The sequence below is a fragment of the Lates calcarifer genome, linkage group LG5 (assembly GCF_001640805.2).
Source record: "Lates calcarifer isolate ASB-BC8 linkage group LG5, TLL_Latcal_v3, whole genome shotgun sequence".
Classification (NCBI taxonomy): Eukaryota; Metazoa; Chordata; class Actinopteri; family Centropomidae; genus Lates; species Lates calcarifer.
In genome coordinates this window covers 18,972,501-18,993,878 of record NC_066837.1, presented here as the reverse complement: position 1 = coordinate 18,993,878, position 21,378 = coordinate 18,972,501, and the positions used below count along the sequence as shown (strand labels likewise).

Below are 21,378 nucleotides of genomic sequence, written 5' to 3'. Positions count from 1 at the left end.
AAACTTCTTAAAACAATAATTGTTCATTTGGATTTTTCTTGACTTTGAGCTGCCATACTCATACTGCCATAGATTCATTTTGTAATGAGTAAATATACATTTAATTGATTTTTATGCCAGATACTGGTTGAGTTGCATGATTACTCTTGTTTTCAGCTGCACTGGAAATTTCAAACTGATACTTATCAACAAGTCAAACACACGCCATGCTATAAAATCTATAATAATCTATAAAATAATTGTAACAACTAACACTTTCCCTTATAATTAGAACCAAGTTCTGGAGGCCTTCCTGGAAGTTTCCAGCTAAATACCATCTCATATTTAGGAAATTATGCAAAAATTTCCAGAAAATTAGCTGGAAATTATGGGACCTGTAAAATAAAGTAACAAAAATCTGCTTCTTCACTCTGTCAGCACTTACAGTAAATTTATTGAAGAGCAGCTTTTTGGTACAGCAGCAAATGCCTGATCAAGGTCTGAAAAGTAGCTATTAATTTTTTTTCTCCCATAAAAATTACATACTAAATCACATAGTTCCCTCTGTGCATTTTCCAGGAAATGATTAGGAACCTAGATTGAATAATGTTTAGCTCTCAGTGTTAGCCTGTCAGTCATGTGGAAAAGGTCACTGACCTATGAACTACTATTATGCCCCTCCATAACTATTGTGTCTAACCTCAGAATTTGTTAAAATATAAAACAGATTCTGATCCTGTTGTGATTGTGTTCTCCACAGTCTTTTATGTACGGAGACTACATTGCCTATGACTTCTGGCTGGGGAAAGTGTACGACCTGACTAATCACATCATCCTCAAGCTCTCCAATGGAGCCAGGTAGACCTTGCGTGTGCATGTGTGCGATTAAACAGCATGTACTGTGACCGTGCGGTCGCCTGTCAGAGTGTCTGCACGCTGTTACACATTCATCTGTGCCAAATCCAGTGAATGTCAACCACCTGTCTCTCTCTCTCTTTGCCTCCGTACAGGTGCTCAATGAGTGTGGAGGACGGTGCCAAGCTTTACGACGTCTGTCCACATGTCAGTGATTCGGTGCGTAGCCACGAGCTCTGATCTGTCACTTCAGGTGTATTTGCTTTTCTAAATTCTCTGCTGCTGCAAGGTGAACAGAACAGCTGTTCATCAGAGGTCACGCCACTTTTGAAAAAACTACAACCAGACAGAATAAAAAATGAGTTGAAATAGGCAGTAATAGGGTTGTTCTACTGCTACAACCAGAGATACATTTTATTTTTTTGTCCACTGACACTGAGACTTAAAGATCAGTTATGTTTAACTGTATGCTATATTTCTAACAACTACTTTTTTAAGCTGCACTGGCAGACAGACTTCTGTTTTCATGTCTTTGTCATGTTAACCCTTGTTGCTGTGTTGTTTTTCAGGGGCTGTTCTTCGACGAGGCTTATGGCTTTTACCCGGGCCAGGTCCTGATTGGTCCTGCCAAAGTCTTCTCTAATGTACAGTGGCTGTCAGGAGTCAAACCTGTCCTCAGCAGGAAGTGCAAGTTCAGGGTGGTGGTAGAAGAGGTAAGACAACATTAAACACCTGTCGTTCCACAGCAGCATCCTTATTTGTGTGTGTGTGTGAGAGAGAGAGAGAGAGAGAGCTGTTCAGTCATTGTATTGAACAATCATCACATCGTCAGCTCTGTAGTAGCTGTTTTATTAACAGAAACAGAAGAAATGAAATCACTTCAGTGATGGGATCAGTCTAATTACTACTGTACTTACATATACAGCTTCGCATGGACATGTAACCCAGTTCTGTGGTAGATGGAGGGAAACGCAGTATAATCAACAAAGAGCTGGGGTGTTTGTGGTGGTTGACCACACTTCAGTTCACACTGTGTGCACAGATTTTTTTGCTTGAATAAATAGCGAATAATATTTAATCATGTATATTAAATTGTCTAAATGGTCTCTGTGGTGTCATTGTGTTTACCTCAGGTGAAGGTGGTTGAACTGAAGGTGACGTGGATCACCAAGAGCTACTCCCCAAAAGGCTCCGACAGCGTCTATCCACCTCCTTCCACCATTGGACAGGACGATCTCTGCAGGTCAGACAAAATATCCATCCATCAGCATCCACAGTTTTTTTTTTAAACACAGCTTTAAGTGAATTATTATCCTTGTGTCTGGGTTTAGGGTGAGACGTCTGGGCTACTACGACCACACTCAGAGGCAGCTGGGAGAGAGAGCCCTCTACGTCTTTCCTGCTAAGGGGGACGCCACGCGCATCACCTGTGAAGGACCTGAGGGTGCACCTGTACTGCCAGAAGACCCTGTGGCCAGAAAGGTCTGGATGATTGTGTTGATTTATTCATGTGTGTCGGAGTATAGATTTAATTGTGCTTAATTGTATATGAAGATTACTTACTAGTTTTAAGAATAGGTGCACACAGCCTCAGGAGCATATTAACACTTAAAATCACCTGTTTCACACAAAAAGTTAATGAAGAGGAGATGATTATGGTGCCGCGTATATTTTGAGAGTCCTCCTTGAACGTTGGTTACCCCTTGGTATAACAGAGACTGTCGGTACTTGTAAACGGCATGAGAGTTTTTGATCATCTTCAAACTGCCACTTGAAGTGTGTGTGTGTGTGTCTCCTGCAGTTGAAAAGGATGTTCAAGAAGGATTCGGGGAAGAAGACGGAGAACACCGACACACAAGGTACAAAACAACACATTGCAGAGAAGACACCAGAGGAAACATACAGTACAGACACACAAAGACACGCTTCTGCTCTCTAATGTTGTCGCTGTCTTTTTGCTGCCTCTGTCATGAAGTCAACAAGACTCTGCTGTTGAAGAATTTCATGCGACTAAAAATAGACGTGCAAATGACAAATTTAGAAAGATTGGCTACTACATTGGCCGGGATTATATTATCACCAGTTTTAGTTCAGTCTGTTGACATAAATAATGTAGTAAACTTTCCTTTCATCACATGATCAGAAACAAAAGAGTTAAAATAATGTATAGATTAAGTAGTCATTGGTAACAGGATGTTTTTAATTATTAAAGATGAATTTGATGTTCATTATACAGGAACCCCCCCATTATACATGTTTTAACGTTTAATATTTGTTCTATTTTTAAATGTGGTTTTTCATATTTGAATTTTGCTTCACTTCAATATATTTTGCTGTAAATGTGATTTTGTTTAGAGTTGGAAGAGATAATAGTTTAATTTCTTTTAGAAGTTTGCTCTTTTAAAAATTTACTGTTACTACTGTGAGTGAGTTTATTTTCCAACTGTTAAATATCTTACCCAGTATATATCTTTGTCACAACTCAAATTTAAGACATCTTTATAAAAAATGTTTAAGATTAAATAAATATCAGCCACAATATTTTCAACTGTCATATGAGCCTCAAGAATCCAGCATCATTTGCGTATTTCAAAACTGCTGAGAACTTGGATCTTGTGAATCTGCTGCTGCAGTGGTCGTCACACTTTATCAAAAGCGTGATCATTATTCAGATTTTTTACTATCTCATTATATCAGAGCAACAGAAATGAGAGCAAGTGTAGATGAATTGGGGTTTAAATAAACATGAAATAATAATAGTAAAAGTTTTAGAGGGCATAAAATATATTTTGTGCTTTATCACATTTATCACTTTCAGAAAAATGAGCATTATTTTTTGCTTACATTCTCCCTAAAGTAGCTGAGAACTAAATATCTCCATGCAGAGCAGAGTCAGAATGATTTAAAGTTCCTGTGAGACATCAGGCAGTCCTCTCCACGGTACAGAGGGAACAGACTTAATTGGAACTTGTGCTGGAGTGCAGCACAGTTCAGCTGAGGAATATATTTGTCTGCATGATCCAGGAAAATAGAGGATAACTCTTTCTGTACCTAAACATCGATACACCATGGTGTTTAATGAAGAAATGCTATAAGGAATAATGAATTGAAAAACTAATGCATGCTCTTTTGGTCCTGTCTCTCACCAGGTGATCACAAATCAGAGCAGACAGACTCGTCTCACTCCAACAACAACGGCCCCGTGGCGCCCATCCAGAACCCCCAGGACTCCCAGAACACCAACGACACCTCGGCCGAACACGGGGAGCAGGACGCTGACGATGAGGCTGCAGAAGACACTGACGACACCAGGTCAGTTGGTGTTTTGTTTGTTTGTTCCTCATTTTTAAATGAATGTGTAGGAGGCACTCAATGTCAGCCCCTTGTCCACTTAAAAGCTACAGTTAATGACATTTTAGAAGTGTAATGTGATGTGATGCAACAAAAACTTGCTCAGATTTCTGTGTCTGAGGTTAGCTGATTCAGGCTTGGTAATATTTGAGCTGCTTGTTTGAATGAGATTGTTGTTTTTTTAGAAAAAAATCAGGCCTTAAGGCTTGCAGGAGTTTTGACCAATTATCCTGCCCGTTGTAGTTTACTCTGCTGAGTTACCTCACAGATGTATGGTGTAAATCTAATACAGTTAGTCTCACAATATTAATTATGCTTTGTAAAGTTTGATTCGTGTAATCAATGAAGTTGAGCCACTTGTTAATGAAATTCTTTTTATGAGAGTGTTTGTGTGATGGAGAGAGAGAGAGAGGGAGAAATCAGGCAGACGGTAACACACACACACTTTAATTAGGTTTATGTTTAATTATACTTCTTTTATTACTGAAATATGGGGTATAGTTAATCAGGACAATTATTCCATCAAATATAAGTGGTGGAATATATATATATATATATATAGTCAGTTTGGCACAATCGGAAGGCTGATGCTTGGCTGAGAGCCTCGCAGTCATTTCTAAAAGTTACAGTTTGAGCCTGTTCAGCATAAAAAAGTGGACGACAGAGCTGAACCATCATCTCTCTGACGTGGCCTCAACAAAATGTCAACTTTAAAAGCTTTGTAAGTGTAGTATTTACTGCAGGGCTACTGCACCAGATTTCATTATATTTTAAAGTTGTTCATGTTGTTTACGGTACCTCCTGCATGGCTTCATTGTTTGGTGATGCATCCAGACTAGTTTCCTGAAATATACACCAGTGCCGCTAGACCAACACTGAGTCCAGTTTACTTCTGCCATTCTGTAAATTAAAACTTGTAAGTTAATGAGATGATCTACAGAAAATTAACCAGCAATCACTGAAAAGACTTCTCAACTTTTTAAGGTCATATTTTTCATCAAAAATGCTGAAATGTTTCTTGTTTCAGCTTCTCAAAGGTAAATGTTTGCTGTCTTGGTCTTTATGATTACAAACTGAACATTATTTGATTATGGACAAAGTTTGTAATTTGAAGATGATTAATCAATTACTCAAGAAATAAAATAAATAAAAATAAATGTCAGTTGCTGTACGATGACACAAAAAATAAACTCTAATTTTAATAATTGTTAACCTGCAGCATGAGACACATACTGTGTGTGTTAATTAAGCTGTGACTGTAACTCTGGTTACAGCTCTCTGACGTCATCGGCGAGCTCCACAGCCTCCTCTCAGAGCGGCGGTCTGGGAACAAACCGGAAGAAGAGCATCCCACTCTCCATCCGCAACCTGAAGAGGAAGCACAAGAAGAAGAGGACCAAGTTCTCCCGCGAGTTCAAGCCTGGAGACCGGTGAGTTAACAGCCGGGGGGAGACACCAGCATAAGATATTTCCTTCCCTTTTCTTTGCTTTAGTCCATTATTGTCACATGTTTTGTTCTTTGAGGCTTTCTGTATCCATTCATACAATAACCTTTTCATACAATAATCTTCTGCTGGTCGACTGTATTTGTGTCTGTTGGCACCTTCTCTTTATGTAGCAACTGATCAGACCACTGTTGTGACTACTGTTCTCAACAGGTGAGCAGCGATTGATTCAATGTCTGCTTTATGTCTGGAGAACAACTCAAGTGTTTTGACATTTTGCAAATCTATAAGGCTCATGGGTTTGATGATGGTGTTTCCCATGCATTAAGTGACCTCTCCCGATGTCTGTCTGTTTGTCCAAGCTCTCTCTTGTTTGTCAAACTGCTCTTGATCGTGTCACAGTGACACTGGAGCTTGACCAGCATTTTTCTGATGCAGGGAGATGACACTGACATTACCTTAAGTATGGCAATATTACGATCTGGTTATGAATGTTACGTATAACACAATAACACTCCTGTACTTGTTGTCTCTGTGTTTTCATAGTCTACTACTATTAATCAAGATGGAAACAGACATAACGATGGTATTTTTCAAGGCAAACATGACAACATCAGATATCCCCTATTTGATGCACACTGTTAATAAATGAAAATACATTTCTTTGCAGTTCCATTTTTGCTATTGGTTTGATCAGTGTCCCTGCAGACAGTTTGCTTACTGAGGCAAAGGAATAAGCGAGTCAAAGAGCTGGATGGCAGTGGGGCAGGATAAAATGATGACAGGAAGGATTGAGAAAGAATGAGAGGGAAGATTGAGGTTCCAACATGCCAGGAGGAGAGAGTGGTTGGGTGAAGATAAATGGTGCAGTAGATAAGAAGAGGGGACAGATAGTAGCAGGAACATCCTGTTGCAGTTTTCTTTTTGTGATGAATGAACAATGGGTGACCACAAATGAGAAACGGTCTTTAATATTCAAGATTCACTTTATTGTCCTACATTGTAGGAAATTTGATAAAAGGCAAAGCAGAGTTTTTAAATTGCTCACATTTACATCTGAGCCACCAAACCATATAAACTGAAACCTTTTTTTGCTCTAGCAATATGTATCTAATATATCTGTGTGGGTGTTTTCATGCAGGGTGGCAGTGGAAGTTGTATCCACAAAGACCACGGCTGACGTGATGTGGAAGGACGGGCGGGTGGACAAGGGAATCCGATCAAACGACCTCATCCCCATCCAGCACCTCGACAGCCACGAGTTTTGTCCCGGGGACTTTGTAGTAGACAAACGACGTAAGGAAGATTAATTGAATTGAATATTTTTATAGTGATGAATTTTGTTGTTCCCTTTGACTTTTTTTCAGACTTGTGAAGACACAGCATGTGTCAGATTTCTGTCCCTGTGGACTGCGATAAGGTTTTTTTTTTATATAGGCCACTCTGCTACCTAGTACCTACAGTATCTAGGTCATTTGCTGAAACTGTGCCAAGTTTGTGTGTGTCTGTGAATTGGAATGAAAATACAGTGATTTATTTAAATGCTGGGCTGTCACAGCCAGATACAGTTTCCATTTTCCTCCAGACAAATACATTTTTTGTGATAAATCTTTGAATTCAGCCCAAGCCCTCCAGGACCCAGGAGTGTATGGTGTGATCCAGTCTGGTGATCACAAGGGCAGAACATGTGTCGTCAAGTGGATCAAACTAAACTCCACGAGTGACGACGTGGAGGTGAGTCAGCGGCACAAGACAGCAGTGTCTGTGATTTAAGGACAGTGAAAATACTTGATGATGATGTTGAGTGTGTTGGAAAGAGGGGAATTATATGTGGTAACCATAGTAACCATGATCAGTTTTATGTCTTGATACCTGGCTGGTTTTGTTTTAATGCAGGTTATCGGTTTGGAGGAGGATGTCAGTGTGTACGACATCGCAGATCACCCAGATTTCCACTTCCGCACCACAGACATCGTCATCAGAATATGGAACTCTGAGAACGGACAGAACGACTGCGAAAATGAGGTGACAACAATTTAAAAAAAAACAAAAAAAAAAAACCCTGTTGTCTGTCTTACATATGCAGTGTAGTGAAGGTGTTCCTGTATTTAGGCAACCTGTGTAATTTTTGCTTTGATATAGATATGAAATACCGACCAGATTGGCATGAAAGTTAGTGTGATAGATATTTCTGATCCATTATGATTTTTGGAGGATTCTTATTCTCTTGCACCTTCCTCATACCAAAATATGAAAGTCTTATTCTTATAAGGATATACTTTGATTTTAATTTAAACATTTTAATTATTTTTAGCCCTACTCCAGGATAGGCTTAGAATATCATCACTATCAGAATCAGAGTTAATATGATCAGATCAGTATGTTCTTTTCATCCAGCAGTATCACAGTGTGGGGTTATAAACATCACAGCCTTTGTTTCTTTTGGTCTGGTTGTCATGTAATAGGCTCAAACATTGTGTTATGTTTTCTTGGTTGTGGATAATTGTTGTTTCTCTACACCTTCCCTCCCTCAGACGTCAGTAGGCCAGGTGTCCAGGGTGGATGTGAGCAGCAAAGTGGAGGTGGTGTGGGCGGACAATTCTATGACTATCGTCCTGCCCCAGGTAAATATTTATCTTTAATGAAATTCATTGTTATTTTGACATTAGAAGTGTTGGTGATAGTCTTGTAATAATCACACATGCAGCACCTCTACAACGTGGAGTCTGAGATTGAGGAGACGGACTACGACTCCGTGGAGGAGACCAGCAGCGTGCTGTCCACTGAGGAGTGGGAGGACGAGAGCGACAGCTGGGAGACGGATAACGGCCTCACCACCGAGGACGACAGCCACGTCAACAATGCGGATGTCACCGACACGGCGACCCCAACCCCCACGCCCACAGGCTCCGCGACCTTCATCATCCCCCCACAGGAGGGCAGCAAAGCTGGGGTCACCAGCCCCACTAAAGGAGTCCCTGGAGAGGAGGGAGAAGCATCTGTGGCTGTGGCGAGTCCTGTCACTGGAGGAGGTGGGGATCATTTCATATAACATTTATATTTTTGGGACGAGAATAGTGTCAACTCCACCGCGCAAAGCATAAATCATTCTCCTTGAACCTTGTGTTGCCACTCATGGGATAATCTGTATAGGACACAAGCTTAAGAACTTTTTATGTCCCACTTAAAACTGTAGATTGTTAATAAAACATTACAGAGTTTTAATTATATATAGTATTCCATTGCAAGAAACCGCAGTGCATTAAATTGCATGCAGTACAAGAAAAATAATGCAAGAAAAATACGAGAAAATGTACCAACATGAAAAAACATCCTCCCACAGGCAGTGAAGAAACTTTAGGTGGAGAAAACACAAATGTTCTCAATTTGCTTTTCATTGCAGAATAAGTGCAGTTCTGACAGATCTCAGGGTCATTAGGCAGTTTGTTCAAGAAAATAGGACCAAAATAACAAGAATATCCCCATCCCTGGATTTGTTATTCTTGGCTGTCATTATTATTATTATTATTATTCTTTTTGTTCTCCTTGTTCAGATTGGTTTACAAATACCGCTGACTGTAGGTTTTCTCGACAGGAACACACTGAGTGAAGGAGATCTTGAATTCGACAAATGTTTCTCAATGAGGCTTTCACATCACAGAAAACATTCTACGTGTGTCCTGTCTTATACTTGCAGTAATTTGTTGTACACTTGTTATCTGTCTCCTCAGGAACCACTCCTGGAGGTGCAGTCAATGGAGCGGAGAAGCCCTGTAAAGACGGTGCCTCCCGGGGCTTTAGGGAGTTGAAAGAGGCCTTGAAGATCCTGGAGAGCCTGAAGAACATGACCGTGGAGCAGCTGTGGACTGGCGGCTCTCCGACCTCTCCGACCTCCGCCGAACCAGCCTCCACCGCTAACGTAGCGAGCTCAGTGACGCCCACAGCCCCTGAGAAACCCACCAAGGAGAAACGCTTCCTAGATGACATCAAGAAGCTGCAGGAGAACCTGAGAAAGACGCTGGATAACGTGGCCATCGTGGAGGAGGAGAAGATGGAGGCTGTGGTGGAGGCAGGGGGGAGTGCAGGAGCAGGGACAGAGGTTGGTGTTAAAAGGATCCACCTTCAATGTGACAGAGTTGATTCATTCTCTAGTGTCATTCAAGTAAATAAGTGCAACATTGTGACATTTCCTGCTGGTGTGTTACTGTTCAGGTGGAGAGAGCTGGAGAGGAAAAGCCCCAGCAGGAGCCCCAGACTCCAGTCGGTGGACAAGAGTGGCCCAGCGAGTTTCTCAGCGACACACCGGTACTGTGCCAGCAGAGTGGCGGCAAGCCTGGCGTCACTTTCACCAGTGCCAAGGGAGAGGTGTTCTCTGTGCTGGAGTGGGCACCAGGTGAGAGATGAGGATTTAATTCCTCGTTTGCTTCTGTTCCTGCTTCTATTCTGTCCTTCTTTTTCTTTCTTCATCTTCCTGTACATCTTCTCTCCATCTTTGAATCTTTGTCTCATTTGGTTTCTGTTCTGTGTTGCATGAGCTGATATGAATCTAAGACTTGCTGCAGAGCTGTGAGCACAGACATGATAATGTGTCATTAAAATGCATCTGTCATTGGAGCTAGACTTACAGCAAGCAGACATGTCTTATGTGCACTCAGGCTCCACACAGAAAGACCCCACATTTCCCCATTTCTCTGAGTGACAGTAGCTGCCTCCCATTTCCATTCTGTAATCATACTTGATGTTTTGATGTCTTTTAGCTTCATGAATTCCCTGCCCACACAAGCTAGATGTATTTGTACATTTCAGTTTCTTTCTGTATTGTCGTTCAGTCGCCATTTGTCATCTCTCTTTGTCACAGACACTCACTCATTCAAGAAAATGGAGTTTCAGCCAGCAGAGGCAAAGAAGTTCTTCAGCACAGTGAGGAAGGAAATGGCTCTGCTAGCAACGTCACTGCCAGACGGCATCATGGTCAAAACATTTGAAGATCGCATGGTGGGTTTCTGGTCATAAATATCATGGCAATAAGAGGCATGTACCTAAAGATTAGTATTATTATCCTGTAAAAACACACACCAGCACTGATTGGTAGTCTTGATATATCCCTGGAAAATCTGCAGATTCACTTAAAGGCATAAAAGTAAGGATCCAGAATTTATAATCAACTCAACATTATTTGTCTCATCAGAATTTACTGTGATTATTGTTAAAGACTAATATTAGGGGCTCTAATAAGGGTAATTATCGATTTTCAGACGATGAACTTATGTTCAAAAAACCTTGTGGTTTTGTATCATCCACTGTAAATATGTGAAAAATGTCTGCACGAGCAGTTCAAGGCTAGAGATGTGTAGAAAATAAATTCTGTACAAATTATGTAAACATTGAGGTTCCACATACACATTTACAACCATTTTGGCTCTGATTTCACAAGTGATTACAAAATTCAAACTAAATGAAATTAAATATTAAATATATAATATATAAAAATTTCTCATGCAGTATTTTTTCCACAGATGAGGGTGATACACAGCCACACATTGAAATTATTTCTAAACATTATTTCACAGGCTCAAAGATCTTATTGACCCTTTGTGAGTCCATATGTGCTTTGTTTTTTCTGGGTCAACGGCAGCAACAAGAAGGAGAACAAAAGTTGTAGGATCCCAGAATGTCAAAACGCAGCAGGGATCTTCTACTAGTTCAACCAGAGACTGTAATTTTTATAGTGATGTGTAAAAAGTAAAGCTAAAGGTTAACAGTATTTGACTGTAAAGTTTTATTCTTGTATCTCGGCATATTCTCCAACATTAACCTCAGTGGTGCACATCAAATACCTACTTTACCTTACGCTGACGTCATACCTTAAATATCGTGTCGTAAGTTTCTTTGCTTTCTCCGACACAGGACCTGCTCTCAGCTCTGATCAAAGGGCCGACTCGCACGCCCTACGAGGACGGTCTGTTCCTGTTTGACATCCAGCTGCCCAACATCTACCCAGCTGTGCCGCCGCTGTTCCGCTACCTGTCGCAGTGCAGCGGCCGCCTCAATCCCAACCTCTACGACAACGGCAAAGTCTGCGTCAGTCTGCTGGGCACCTGGATTGGCAAGGTGGGTGCTGAGTTAAACAACTTAAGCGAGTGACTTGAGACAGATACAGCAACAACCTGTAGTTGTACAGTGCAGGTTAAAGTGCAGTAAAAAAAAATGAAGCTTTTGTAATCCAGTGCAGTTTTCAAAGCCTGCTGAGGTTGCAAATAACTTCACTTCCTACAGAATGTACAGAAGCTGTCACCTTTTTTTTTGTTTGTTTGTTTTTTTTTTTTTTTTTGTTTTTACTCGTACCTGTGCTTTTCTCATGAAGTTGTGGTGATGTGATTCACAGGGCACTGAGAGGTGGACCAGCAAGTCCAGTCTGCTGCAAGTCCTCATCTCCATACAAGGTTAGCACACACACACACACACACACACACCCACATCTTCTCTTATCTGCAGCACATTAATGTTTTATTCATGTGTTCATTTGCTCAGAAGGGCTCCAAGTGCAGTGTCGCACACAGTCATTCAACCAAATATATCTGCCTCACGCACAGACATCACACCACTTCCATTAAACTTATCTGCAATCTGGCCTGCCAGACAAATTGAATCCAGAATTTAATTCACTTTTCACTGTCTCAGAGTTAACACCGATAAAATGTGCCTTTAACCACACAGTGAGTGCAGTATTCCTGACGGCATTTTGGTCAAAGCAACCACCATCACACAGTGAAATAAGCACTCTCAAACTTCCGGTGCTGTTTGTTGATTTATTTTGAATTGGCTTCATTCATCATTCATCTCACATGGCAGAGACAGGATCCAAGTCTTACCACCTTTGAGCTGTGTGTGAAAAGCCTTTTTGACACATTAACCTCCATGTCTTGATCTTATATTTTTACATAAACGTGTGTTTTTTCTGCAGGCCTTATCCTTGTCAATGAGCCTTACTATAACGAGGCAGGTTTCGACAGTGACCGAGGCCTTCAGGAAGGATACGAGAACAGCCGCTGTTACAATGAGATGGCCCTGATCAAAATGGTCCAGTCTATGACGCAGCTTCTCCAGAACCCCGTGGAGGTCTTCAAACAGGAGATCCAGGAGCACTTTGTCTCTAATGGCTGGCGGCTTGTGCACCGCCTGGAGGCGTGGCTCGAGCTGAACGACGCTGCAGAGAGGGGCCAGACAGCGCACATGTCCTGCAGGGCTTCACACTCGAAAGACCGACCTTCATCAGTGGAGCCTCTGGACGAGCAGCTGCCTTTGGGAGCGGGCCCCGTGGCGGTAGCCCACAGCAGCCCCAGCAAGCCTGGGGAGGAGGGGGTCACAGGAGCAGGAGTTACCAGTATTATGGAGGAGGAGCTGGAGGATTCAGGGCTTAGTCCCTCTACTACAGCGGCCTCTCAGCAGGAGCTGAGCCAGAACTCAGACTTTGACAGCAGCCAGGGCAACACCTCTCTGGGTGACAGGGCTGGATCCACAATCCCTGGCTCTGTGGTCCGCGGCAGCACTTCAGAATCAGGTTCTGCCACGGTAGGCGGAGGAGGGCCGGGCTCCACAGGAAGCCAGCCAGCGGTGCGACCAAAGAAACGGAGAAAGAGCTACAGGAGTTTCCTCCCGGAGGGCAGCGGCTACCCAGACATCGGCTTTCCGCTCTTCCCGCTCTCTAAGGGGTTTGTGAAGAGCGTCCGAGGTGTGCTGCTGCAGTACCGAGCCGCGCTGGCCGCCGCTAGCATCCCTGAGCACACAGAGGACAAGTAAGTGCCTCCTCACCGTTCCCCGACACTCCTCTGCACTGCTTCCTGCTCTTTCCTTCCTTCTCTTCTACCTTTTCATCTGCCTCAAGCTGTAGAGGAGGATCCATTACTTGTCTGGGGAGGGGGGGCGCCTACAATTTCCAATCTTCTGTACTCGTGTCCAGAGCTGCACTGTGCCCCCAGCACTGTCCGCATTTCTGTCCTTTACCTCCATTTCTAAGTCTGTACCGCTCCTGCTGCCCCAAAGTCCACGACATTCTGCCTTCCTTTTTCCCTCCCCCCATAATCCCCCTCGGATCAAACCACAACTGCGAGAGAACAGCGTCATTGATCAGGAGAATGAGCAAGTTCTGGTTTGGATGCAACTTGATCATGTCTTTGTTTTCCTTCAGTGACCCTGCTGATGAGTGTGATGGATAAAGAGTGGGTGGAGCTCACACACGCTCACCCAGTTACACAAACCTACGGGAGCTCCCTCCGTCACATAGAAACCCTCATCTTCACACGGACGCAGGTAAAAACACGGAGCTTTTACCAGAGGCAGTCAAAGTTTTCTTCTTGGCCTCAGCAGGGCTTTGACTTCAGTGGCAGTGGTGTGGATGCAGAAACGGACTGAATGAGATGAAAAATCAGTGCCATGAACCCTCTTCCACCCCCCCACCCCACTTCGCCTCCAGCAAACTTCCACCACATGGGTGGGGACTTGCTGGATAACCACTCTGCCATCTCAATCAGCCTGAAAAATGTTAAGCAGACTGGTGATTGGCTGGATTCCACTGAAAAAGTGCAAATCCCAGCTCTCCTGGCTGCTGGGCTAACTGCGGCTGTCTGTAGCACTACTGATATTATCGCTGTAACATCCTGCACTACAACAAACGAATGGACAATCTGGTCCAGGAGAGGTGACGTATAAATACACTGACCAGGAGGATTCTTTTTTTAAGTAGAAGTCACTGGTTGTACGCTTTCTGCCAAAATTTCTCTCTATTCACAAACACACAACGCACATAAACGCACACATAAATATTCAAGTAGAACTTACTGAATGTCAGTAAAACTGCCAACCACGACAGCTTCACCACTTCGTCTACTATACTCGCTGGTATTTTCCTTCGCCAATCACTCGCACTGAACCATGCAGCGAACATCGAGTGACAAAGTTTACATACCAATCACCTCTGGAGGGTCAGACTGCTGTAGCCGTTTGGTAGAGAAGCCAGCCAGGCACAGGATGACAGATTTAGGTGGCTGTATGTGAAGGAGTTTGCGCTCTAGTCGAAGCTTAACACAGCTGCCGCCTCTACATACAAAAGTTCCATTCACTTTCTGTAGAATTTAGAAAAGGCCATCACTAAAATGGAACTTGTGCTTCGGTGTTTCAGTGTGTTTAAGGTGTGTTACGCTCACAGAGGCTGAACTGTGTTTAAAAGTGGAGCTTTTACCCACAATGCTCCGCTTTTCTGTGACGGAGGTGAACCCACATCACTGCAAATGACACAATTTAAAGAATAAATGGAGAAAAAAAGCATACAGCATCCATTCCGTCATCTCATGTCAACATGTTGCCTTACTTGAATTGTTCTTAATGATCTCAGACCATTGTGTACAGAGCTGCTTGTGTCATGCTTTAGACATTAACCAACACAGATCTAGACACACACAAAAAACCACTAAAAACCGTGTTACAGTGTTTTCCTCCTTTAAAAGTGCAGATCTCTGATCAGCTTTTATCAGTTCTTAAACATGAGTCTGTCACACTGCGGCCATCGCTGTATTCTGATTTTCCTCTCCAAATTGCACGTGCAGAGTTTAACAACATCAGAATACAAGCCACAGTAAGTGTGATGCTTAAGGTTTATTGATATTATGATTAATCTGCTTGATTATTATTTTCTGTTACTCCATGTTTTCCTGACGTCTTATCCCACGAAGGCAACTGCTGCCCCCACAGACGAGAGAATATTACGCAAATTACAGCACGCAGGCAAAACTTTAGCTCATCCAACTGTTGTCTGCGAACTTCTTTCCTCTCTCTATATTGCATACTTTAGATCTGGATGGAAAAAAACAAGGGTTTTATTGCTTAGCCACAGATTGTGCTGTAATTTACTGTGAAACAAAGCAAAACTCACCTTTGGGTCCAATCGTGCTTCCTGGGGAAATCAGAACAGTCTTTGTTTACATCTATTTAAATAATCCCACCTCTAACATCATGTTCTTTTGTTTTTTTTCTTTCAACATATTAAAATTCTTATTGTTATTATCATTATTATTATTATTAATATTATAATACAGGTCAGACAAAACCCCTTGTGCTTGCTATAATCTGTGAAATAAACAAGAGAGCCTTGGCTGTCTGGTATTTTACTTGAACAAAGAACCTTGATGCTGAAGAGTGTTTCTGAATGAGAGGGCACACTGTGCCGTTGTGAAACTATGAGTGATGGGAGAGGATAAAAACCATGAGCCAAGACTTGCTGCGTTTTAAAACAAAAAAAAAGAAAAAAACATTTGATGAAAAAAAGAGGTAATTAATGAGGGTAATTATGTTTTGCTTTGTCTTCCATTTTTTTCTCCTTTCTACTCTTAAAACTGGTATTCCTGTATCAGATGTGGCAATCAGGCATTCATGACAGTTTGTTCTCTTCCTCAATGTTACTTCACCATCGTCATTGTTTCGCTGCCTTTAATGCTACAGAGGGAGGATGTGTTGTCCTCTCCACTGGCTGCTGTAGCTGTAGCATGTAGCCTTGTTTGCTTTACTTTCTCTTTTTTCTCCCCTGCACACATGCTGCTGTTTGTAAAATGTCGCCTTCACAGTTCTTAGAGGAGGAGTGTGTTTTCAGTGGCCGGTGATCAGCCTGAACGTGTAAAAACTCAAAGCCGTGTTTACGGTGTTTTTGAAAAAAATGCACAGCTCCGCCGAGAATTCAGAGGCGACATTATTGCTCAATCCTTCGCCCTCTTTGTCATTTGTCAACAGTCGCAGAAACAGAAAATGTGAAGTTATCTCGCTAGATCTCAAAGCAAAAATCCAGCAGGATATCAAGCACATGATGCTATGTACAATTTTCTGTGTATGTGTGTATATTATTCAGATTTAAACCATTATTATTATTATTATCATTATTATTACTGCGAGAAGTTTGTTTTACAGCCAAAGCATGTAACATGTTGCTTTAAGCCTTTTGAATGGGCTACACACAAGACTTGACTGTACGATGTCTACATTTCCACAGTGGCCTGTTATTGATATATTTAAAAAATGACTAATAAAGTTATGATTTGTAGCCTGATTCCCTCTGTACAGATGTCATGACTATATTGAAATATATAAATACATACAGTATATATTTAACACAAACTTGAGTTCTAACAAGTCACGTGGATGCTTGGGGCATATCTGTACAAAATGCTGAGTGTGTATTGTACTTATGATTTTTCATTTTTTAATGGTTTCATTTTGTTGAGTTCAGACAACTGTATAGTGATGTATTAAAGTTTGCAAGCAGTACCATAGAAACTCTGGCTTTTTTATTTATTTATTTGGATCTCAGTTGGTGGTTGTGTAGACAGCGGCTTTTCTTATAAGCTGGTGGTATTCTGTATTTTATTCTTTTTTCTAGTTTTGTCAACAGATCACATGAAAACACTAGACCCAACAATGAATCAATCCTACTGACAAATATTATCTGTGTAGCCAATGTGTGGTGGGGGTCCTTTCATTACAATGAACCTGGCACTGTAGTTGATTTTGACTAAATCCCACACACACTGTACTCCTTCTGGAAGTCCTCACTACAGTGTAAAATGCATATAAATCTGCAGCTGAAAATAGTCCCCAACAAATACACAATTTTCTCCCCTTTTGAGTAACATACCAAAAAAAATCACTAGTCTCCAACTATTTCTAGGAAAATCACCCTATCATGAAATGTTTATATCTTTATCTGAAAGTACTGTGCTTGTACTAAAGGTCTTGAAATGGTTCAGAATACTGCAGCAAGAATGTTCGCTAAATCCAGAAAATTACTCCAATATTAGCCTCCTGTCATTGGCACCCTGTCCACATCAGATCAGCCTTTAAGGCTGCCCTCTCACAGTGCAGGGCTCCTGTCTGTCCCCAGAGTTAAAAAGAAGTCAGCAGGCTGGAGGGCCTTTTCCTACCAGGCCCCCTTCCCCTGGAACAACCTCCCTACTGACATCAGACTGACTGACTCCCATGAGGCCTTTAAATCCGAACGTACTTATTTCAGGCTTCTACCTGCTTCTGTTCTACCACCAGCAGTTTTGGTCAGTCTTAGTGCATCAATTAAACTCAGTATACAGTAAAATCCATGTTGTCCTGCTGATGAAATCACTGCAACTTTAAAATCACTGCATTACTCTTTGTTTCTTCCATCAAGCACACGAGTGTCGAGGCTGTGTGCATCTCTCTCTCTCTCTCTGTCCTCTTTTCATCTCTCCCTCCTGTAGTTTTGTGCTTTTTAGCTCTCCTCTTCTTCTGTCACTTCCTGCAGGTATTTCTGACTCCGGAGCTGTAGAGTCTGACCTGTGATGTTGTCTGTCCCACTGCTCAACGCCTGCTGTTACATTTGAAATTCTTAGTCTTATTTCTATCATTATTATTATTATTATTATTATTATTATTATTATTTCTATTAGGGTTGTAACCCTCCATCTGTCCAATCATCATAAATCTTTATACCTCATACCTTCAGCCCGTGACTGACTAACGTTGTACCAAAGCTTCTTCAATTTGCCGTGAGATAACAACCTACAGACATGAAACTGCTCAGCAGCACTGGAAATGATGAAAAGTGGAAAATTTAAAAGGCCATCCTGTGAGTCTTCAAATTTCACTCGCAACTGAATACACAAACAAAGCCTCTTGGACTATAAAGGTCATGATGGATTTGTATATCATTTGCATTATGTGAGAAACACTACAATCAATAGATGTTTTTGCATTCCTACTTTATTGACAATAAGTTTGTTGCACAACTTTGCAGTACTGAGGAACATATTTCTATTATAACTGTGCAAGACTGGTTGAAGAACATGGCTGCCGTGGATCAAAAGGGCGGGGCTCAGCAGGAAACTGGCCAAGTTGACTGACTGACTCAAGTTGTCTTAAAGGAAACCTGATTAAAGTCCAGCACTGTGGCCTGAATACACACAAGTTTAGTTTGCATCCAATAGATGAAAACAATCACCACTTGGTAAACACACCCGTGTATATCTCTGTTTTGTTATTAAATGTGTTTTTAAGATACATAGAATGTACTTAAAAAATAGATTTCTGCATTTACATAGAATTTAAATTATTCAGTTGCTGGATCATTTATGAAAAGTTTCCTATTCTGTTTATTTAATAACCCTCTAAGCTAACAGCTAACATTTTTAAATAAATATATTCAAGCAAATAAATAACTTTCAGTGTTAATGTGAATGTGGTTGGTTGTCTCCTTATATACCACTCCAGATTATCATCATACACCTAACATATTTGGTAGTCTTACTATTAAAATCAGGACTCCACAGCTACACCTTCTGCTCATACCAGAGGTGTTTCAACAATTCATGTTGTGCTGCTCTGTTGGTGCCGTCTCATCAATAAGAGATTCCTAAAAACATTTAACATTACAATTGGTAAAAAAAAAAAAAAAAAAAGCTAGTAAAACAAAATGATTAGATGATACAATTAAACAAACATCTAGTAATATGATATAGAACATTACAGTGTTGTTATAGTTTTTAGTATAGCAAGTATAGCAAGTATGTTTACATATGTTTAGCATTAGTTCAGTCTGGACAAGGCAAAGCAGCTTCTTGCCTTCATAAATCTGCATCTTTAACATTTACATTGTCCTGTTTAGACTGTGCTTATGTCTATCATATTATCTTGCTTATACCTGGTCCTTTACTCATATGTATGCCTCTTTTTTTTTTTCAATCTTTTCAGTCTCTGATGCTGCTGCAACAATGTAAAGAATCATCTTATCTTATCTGTCCTCTGCATGTTAAGTGTTAACGTGTTGCTTTCAGTGTGTTAATGTTACAAGTGAGACAACCACAATGTTAGATTAAGATTAAGATTAAGATGCCTGTGAATATTCTCATTCATCCAGGTCATAGTTATCTCAAGGAAGTTTTAATCAAAAGCAACTGGACTTAGTTGTAGTCTAGAAGACGTTTCACCTCTCATCCAAGAGGCTTCATCAGTTCGTGTTGGACCAGTCCCAGCCTGGTCAGATGCGAACACGAACTTCATCCCAAAGGGATCAATAAAGTCTGTCTAAGTCTAAGTCTACAGCAGCGAGAAACAAGGGTGACCAAGATAGGAAAATAGAAAAATAAATAATATAATATAGAAAGGCACAGAAGTAACAAAGTGACAAAGTTAAAGTGCAAAGAGACATTCAGTTGTGATCAATCTGCTTTAATGATGAACTTTTATGGACAGCTGTGAATCAAGAGGTAGTGCGGGTCACCCTCTAATTGTAAGGTCAGTGGTAAAACCCAGGCTCCTCAAGTCTGTGTGCCTAAGTGTCCTTGCACAAGATAGTGAACCTCAAACTGACCCAGGTGGTGTGCCATTGGTGTGTGAATGTGCTGTATGAATGTTTGTATGAATGGGTGAATGTGATCTACCCGAGAATCTTTCAAAGCTTTCTAAGGCGCCAAACATTTCTGCAGGAGGAAAGTTTGCTTTTTCCAACCCTCCGTGATCCTTGAACACATCATACCTCCTCCAACTATAAGACAGTGACGTCAGACGCCGAGAGCCGCACACCTCGGACCACTCCACAGACGCTGTCGGTGGGTCTATGGCGGGGCTGAAATTTAAACCCCCGGGGGCTTAACAGCGGAACTGCCTATTTCTAAAAGTGTGGAGAAGTTAGGAGACACCGGGACGATCACGTCCAACGACAGGAGGAGCCCGGAAAGTCACCGAGAAAGGTTTGTAAAGTTAGCCGCAGGTGCTGTCAGGTGTGTCGGCGCGTGCTGGGTCTGTAGAGTTTGTAACTTCTTGTATTTATGTAGAGTAACATGTTTTACCTTAGTGCACTGTGGGAACGCAGGCACCTTATAATGTCTAGTTTTAATGAAGTCTAGCAATGGAAGTCGGTGTGGTCGCTCAGAGGGAAGGGGTTAACCCATAACACTACAAACCCTTATTAGTTATGATTTCATATAAGTTAGAAAGTGAAAATGCGCTTGGAAACGACATTTTGGGTTTCTTGTAACCGCACTAACGCAGCAATGTGAGCAAAGCGACAGGCCCCGCAGCCTAAAGCGTGCGCACCGTTTTGGTTCAAGTAGGCTTTGGTGCAAAGGAGGGTGATTTGTTTGTTTGTTTTATTTTACGTGGATATAATGTGAGAGTGTGTGGTGGTTTAATTAAGTGATACTGTTGCTCTGGCAACAGCCGAGGCAATCAAACAAATGAAACAAGGCCTCTCCGGTTTGTATTGAGCAGGTAGACCTATCAGACAACGGCGAACAGCTGCTGCAGTGTAATCCAACTGAACATTTGTGACAAAGTACTCAGCTAAAATGCTTGTTTTGCTGCTGTTTTATCAATTACAGAACGACGCCCTCTTGTAAGCTGTGTGGAAAAGACACCAGGATCTCGCCCCTTAAAACTCCTCAAGAAAAGTGATGCCGTTGAAGTAGCCACGAGTTAGCGTAGCCTTAGCGCTAATTACCGTCAGGTGTGCTGGTTCTTGTTAGGCTCATTAACTGTATAACGTGGTTATCTAGAGTGACATTTTTAATTTAACTGCACTCCTGGAATATAAACCTTTGCAGCATATGTCCTTTTTAAAATAATGTTTTAAAGTTTATACGCCTATAATAATATAGAGATATCAAAACGAATTTCAAGGTTGGAGAATTACCAAGCTGTTAAAGGCTGAGACGTCAATCACACTTACTTTTGTTTTTTT

The 21,378-nt window shown here is 41.4% G+C and overlaps 1 protein-coding gene across 1 annotated transcript in view; it reads left to right on the top strand.

Moving 5' to 3' along the window:
* The window catches only part of ube2o (ubiquitin-conjugating enzyme E2O), a 36,285-nt gene extending 19,336 nt beyond the window's left edge, over window positions 1-16,949 (top strand). Inside the window, exons 4-23 of the mRNA XM_018665015.2 lie at window positions 740-837; window positions 990-1,053; window positions 1,404-1,547; window positions 1,968-2,077; window positions 2,166-2,316; window positions 2,636-2,693; window positions 3,984-4,146; window positions 5,460-5,615; window positions 6,772-6,926; window positions 7,252-7,364; window positions 7,527-7,655; window positions 8,165-8,254; window positions 8,338-8,662; window positions 9,362-9,729; window positions 9,843-10,023; window positions 10,489-10,625; window positions 11,538-11,741; window positions 12,016-12,073; window positions 12,595-13,426; window positions 13,819-16,949. Coding sequence (XP_018520531.1) covers window positions 740-837; window positions 990-1,053; window positions 1,404-1,547; window positions 1,968-2,077; window positions 2,166-2,316; window positions 2,636-2,693; window positions 3,984-4,146; window positions 5,460-5,615; window positions 6,772-6,926; window positions 7,252-7,364; window positions 7,527-7,655; window positions 8,165-8,254; window positions 8,338-8,662; window positions 9,362-9,729; window positions 9,843-10,023; window positions 10,489-10,625; window positions 11,538-11,741; window positions 12,016-12,073; window positions 12,595-13,426; window positions 13,819-13,846 — 3,564 coding nt within the window. The 3' untranslated portion in view covers window positions 13,847-16,949. The remainder of the gene's footprint in view (window positions 1-739; window positions 838-989; window positions 1,054-1,403; window positions 1,548-1,967; window positions 2,078-2,165; window positions 2,317-2,635; window positions 2,694-3,983; window positions 4,147-5,459; window positions 5,616-6,771; window positions 6,927-7,251; window positions 7,365-7,526; window positions 7,656-8,164; window positions 8,255-8,337; window positions 8,663-9,361; window positions 9,730-9,842; window positions 10,024-10,488; window positions 10,626-11,537; window positions 11,742-12,015; window positions 12,074-12,594; window positions 13,427-13,818) is intronic.
* Window positions 16,950-21,378: the final 4,429 nt, after the last annotated feature.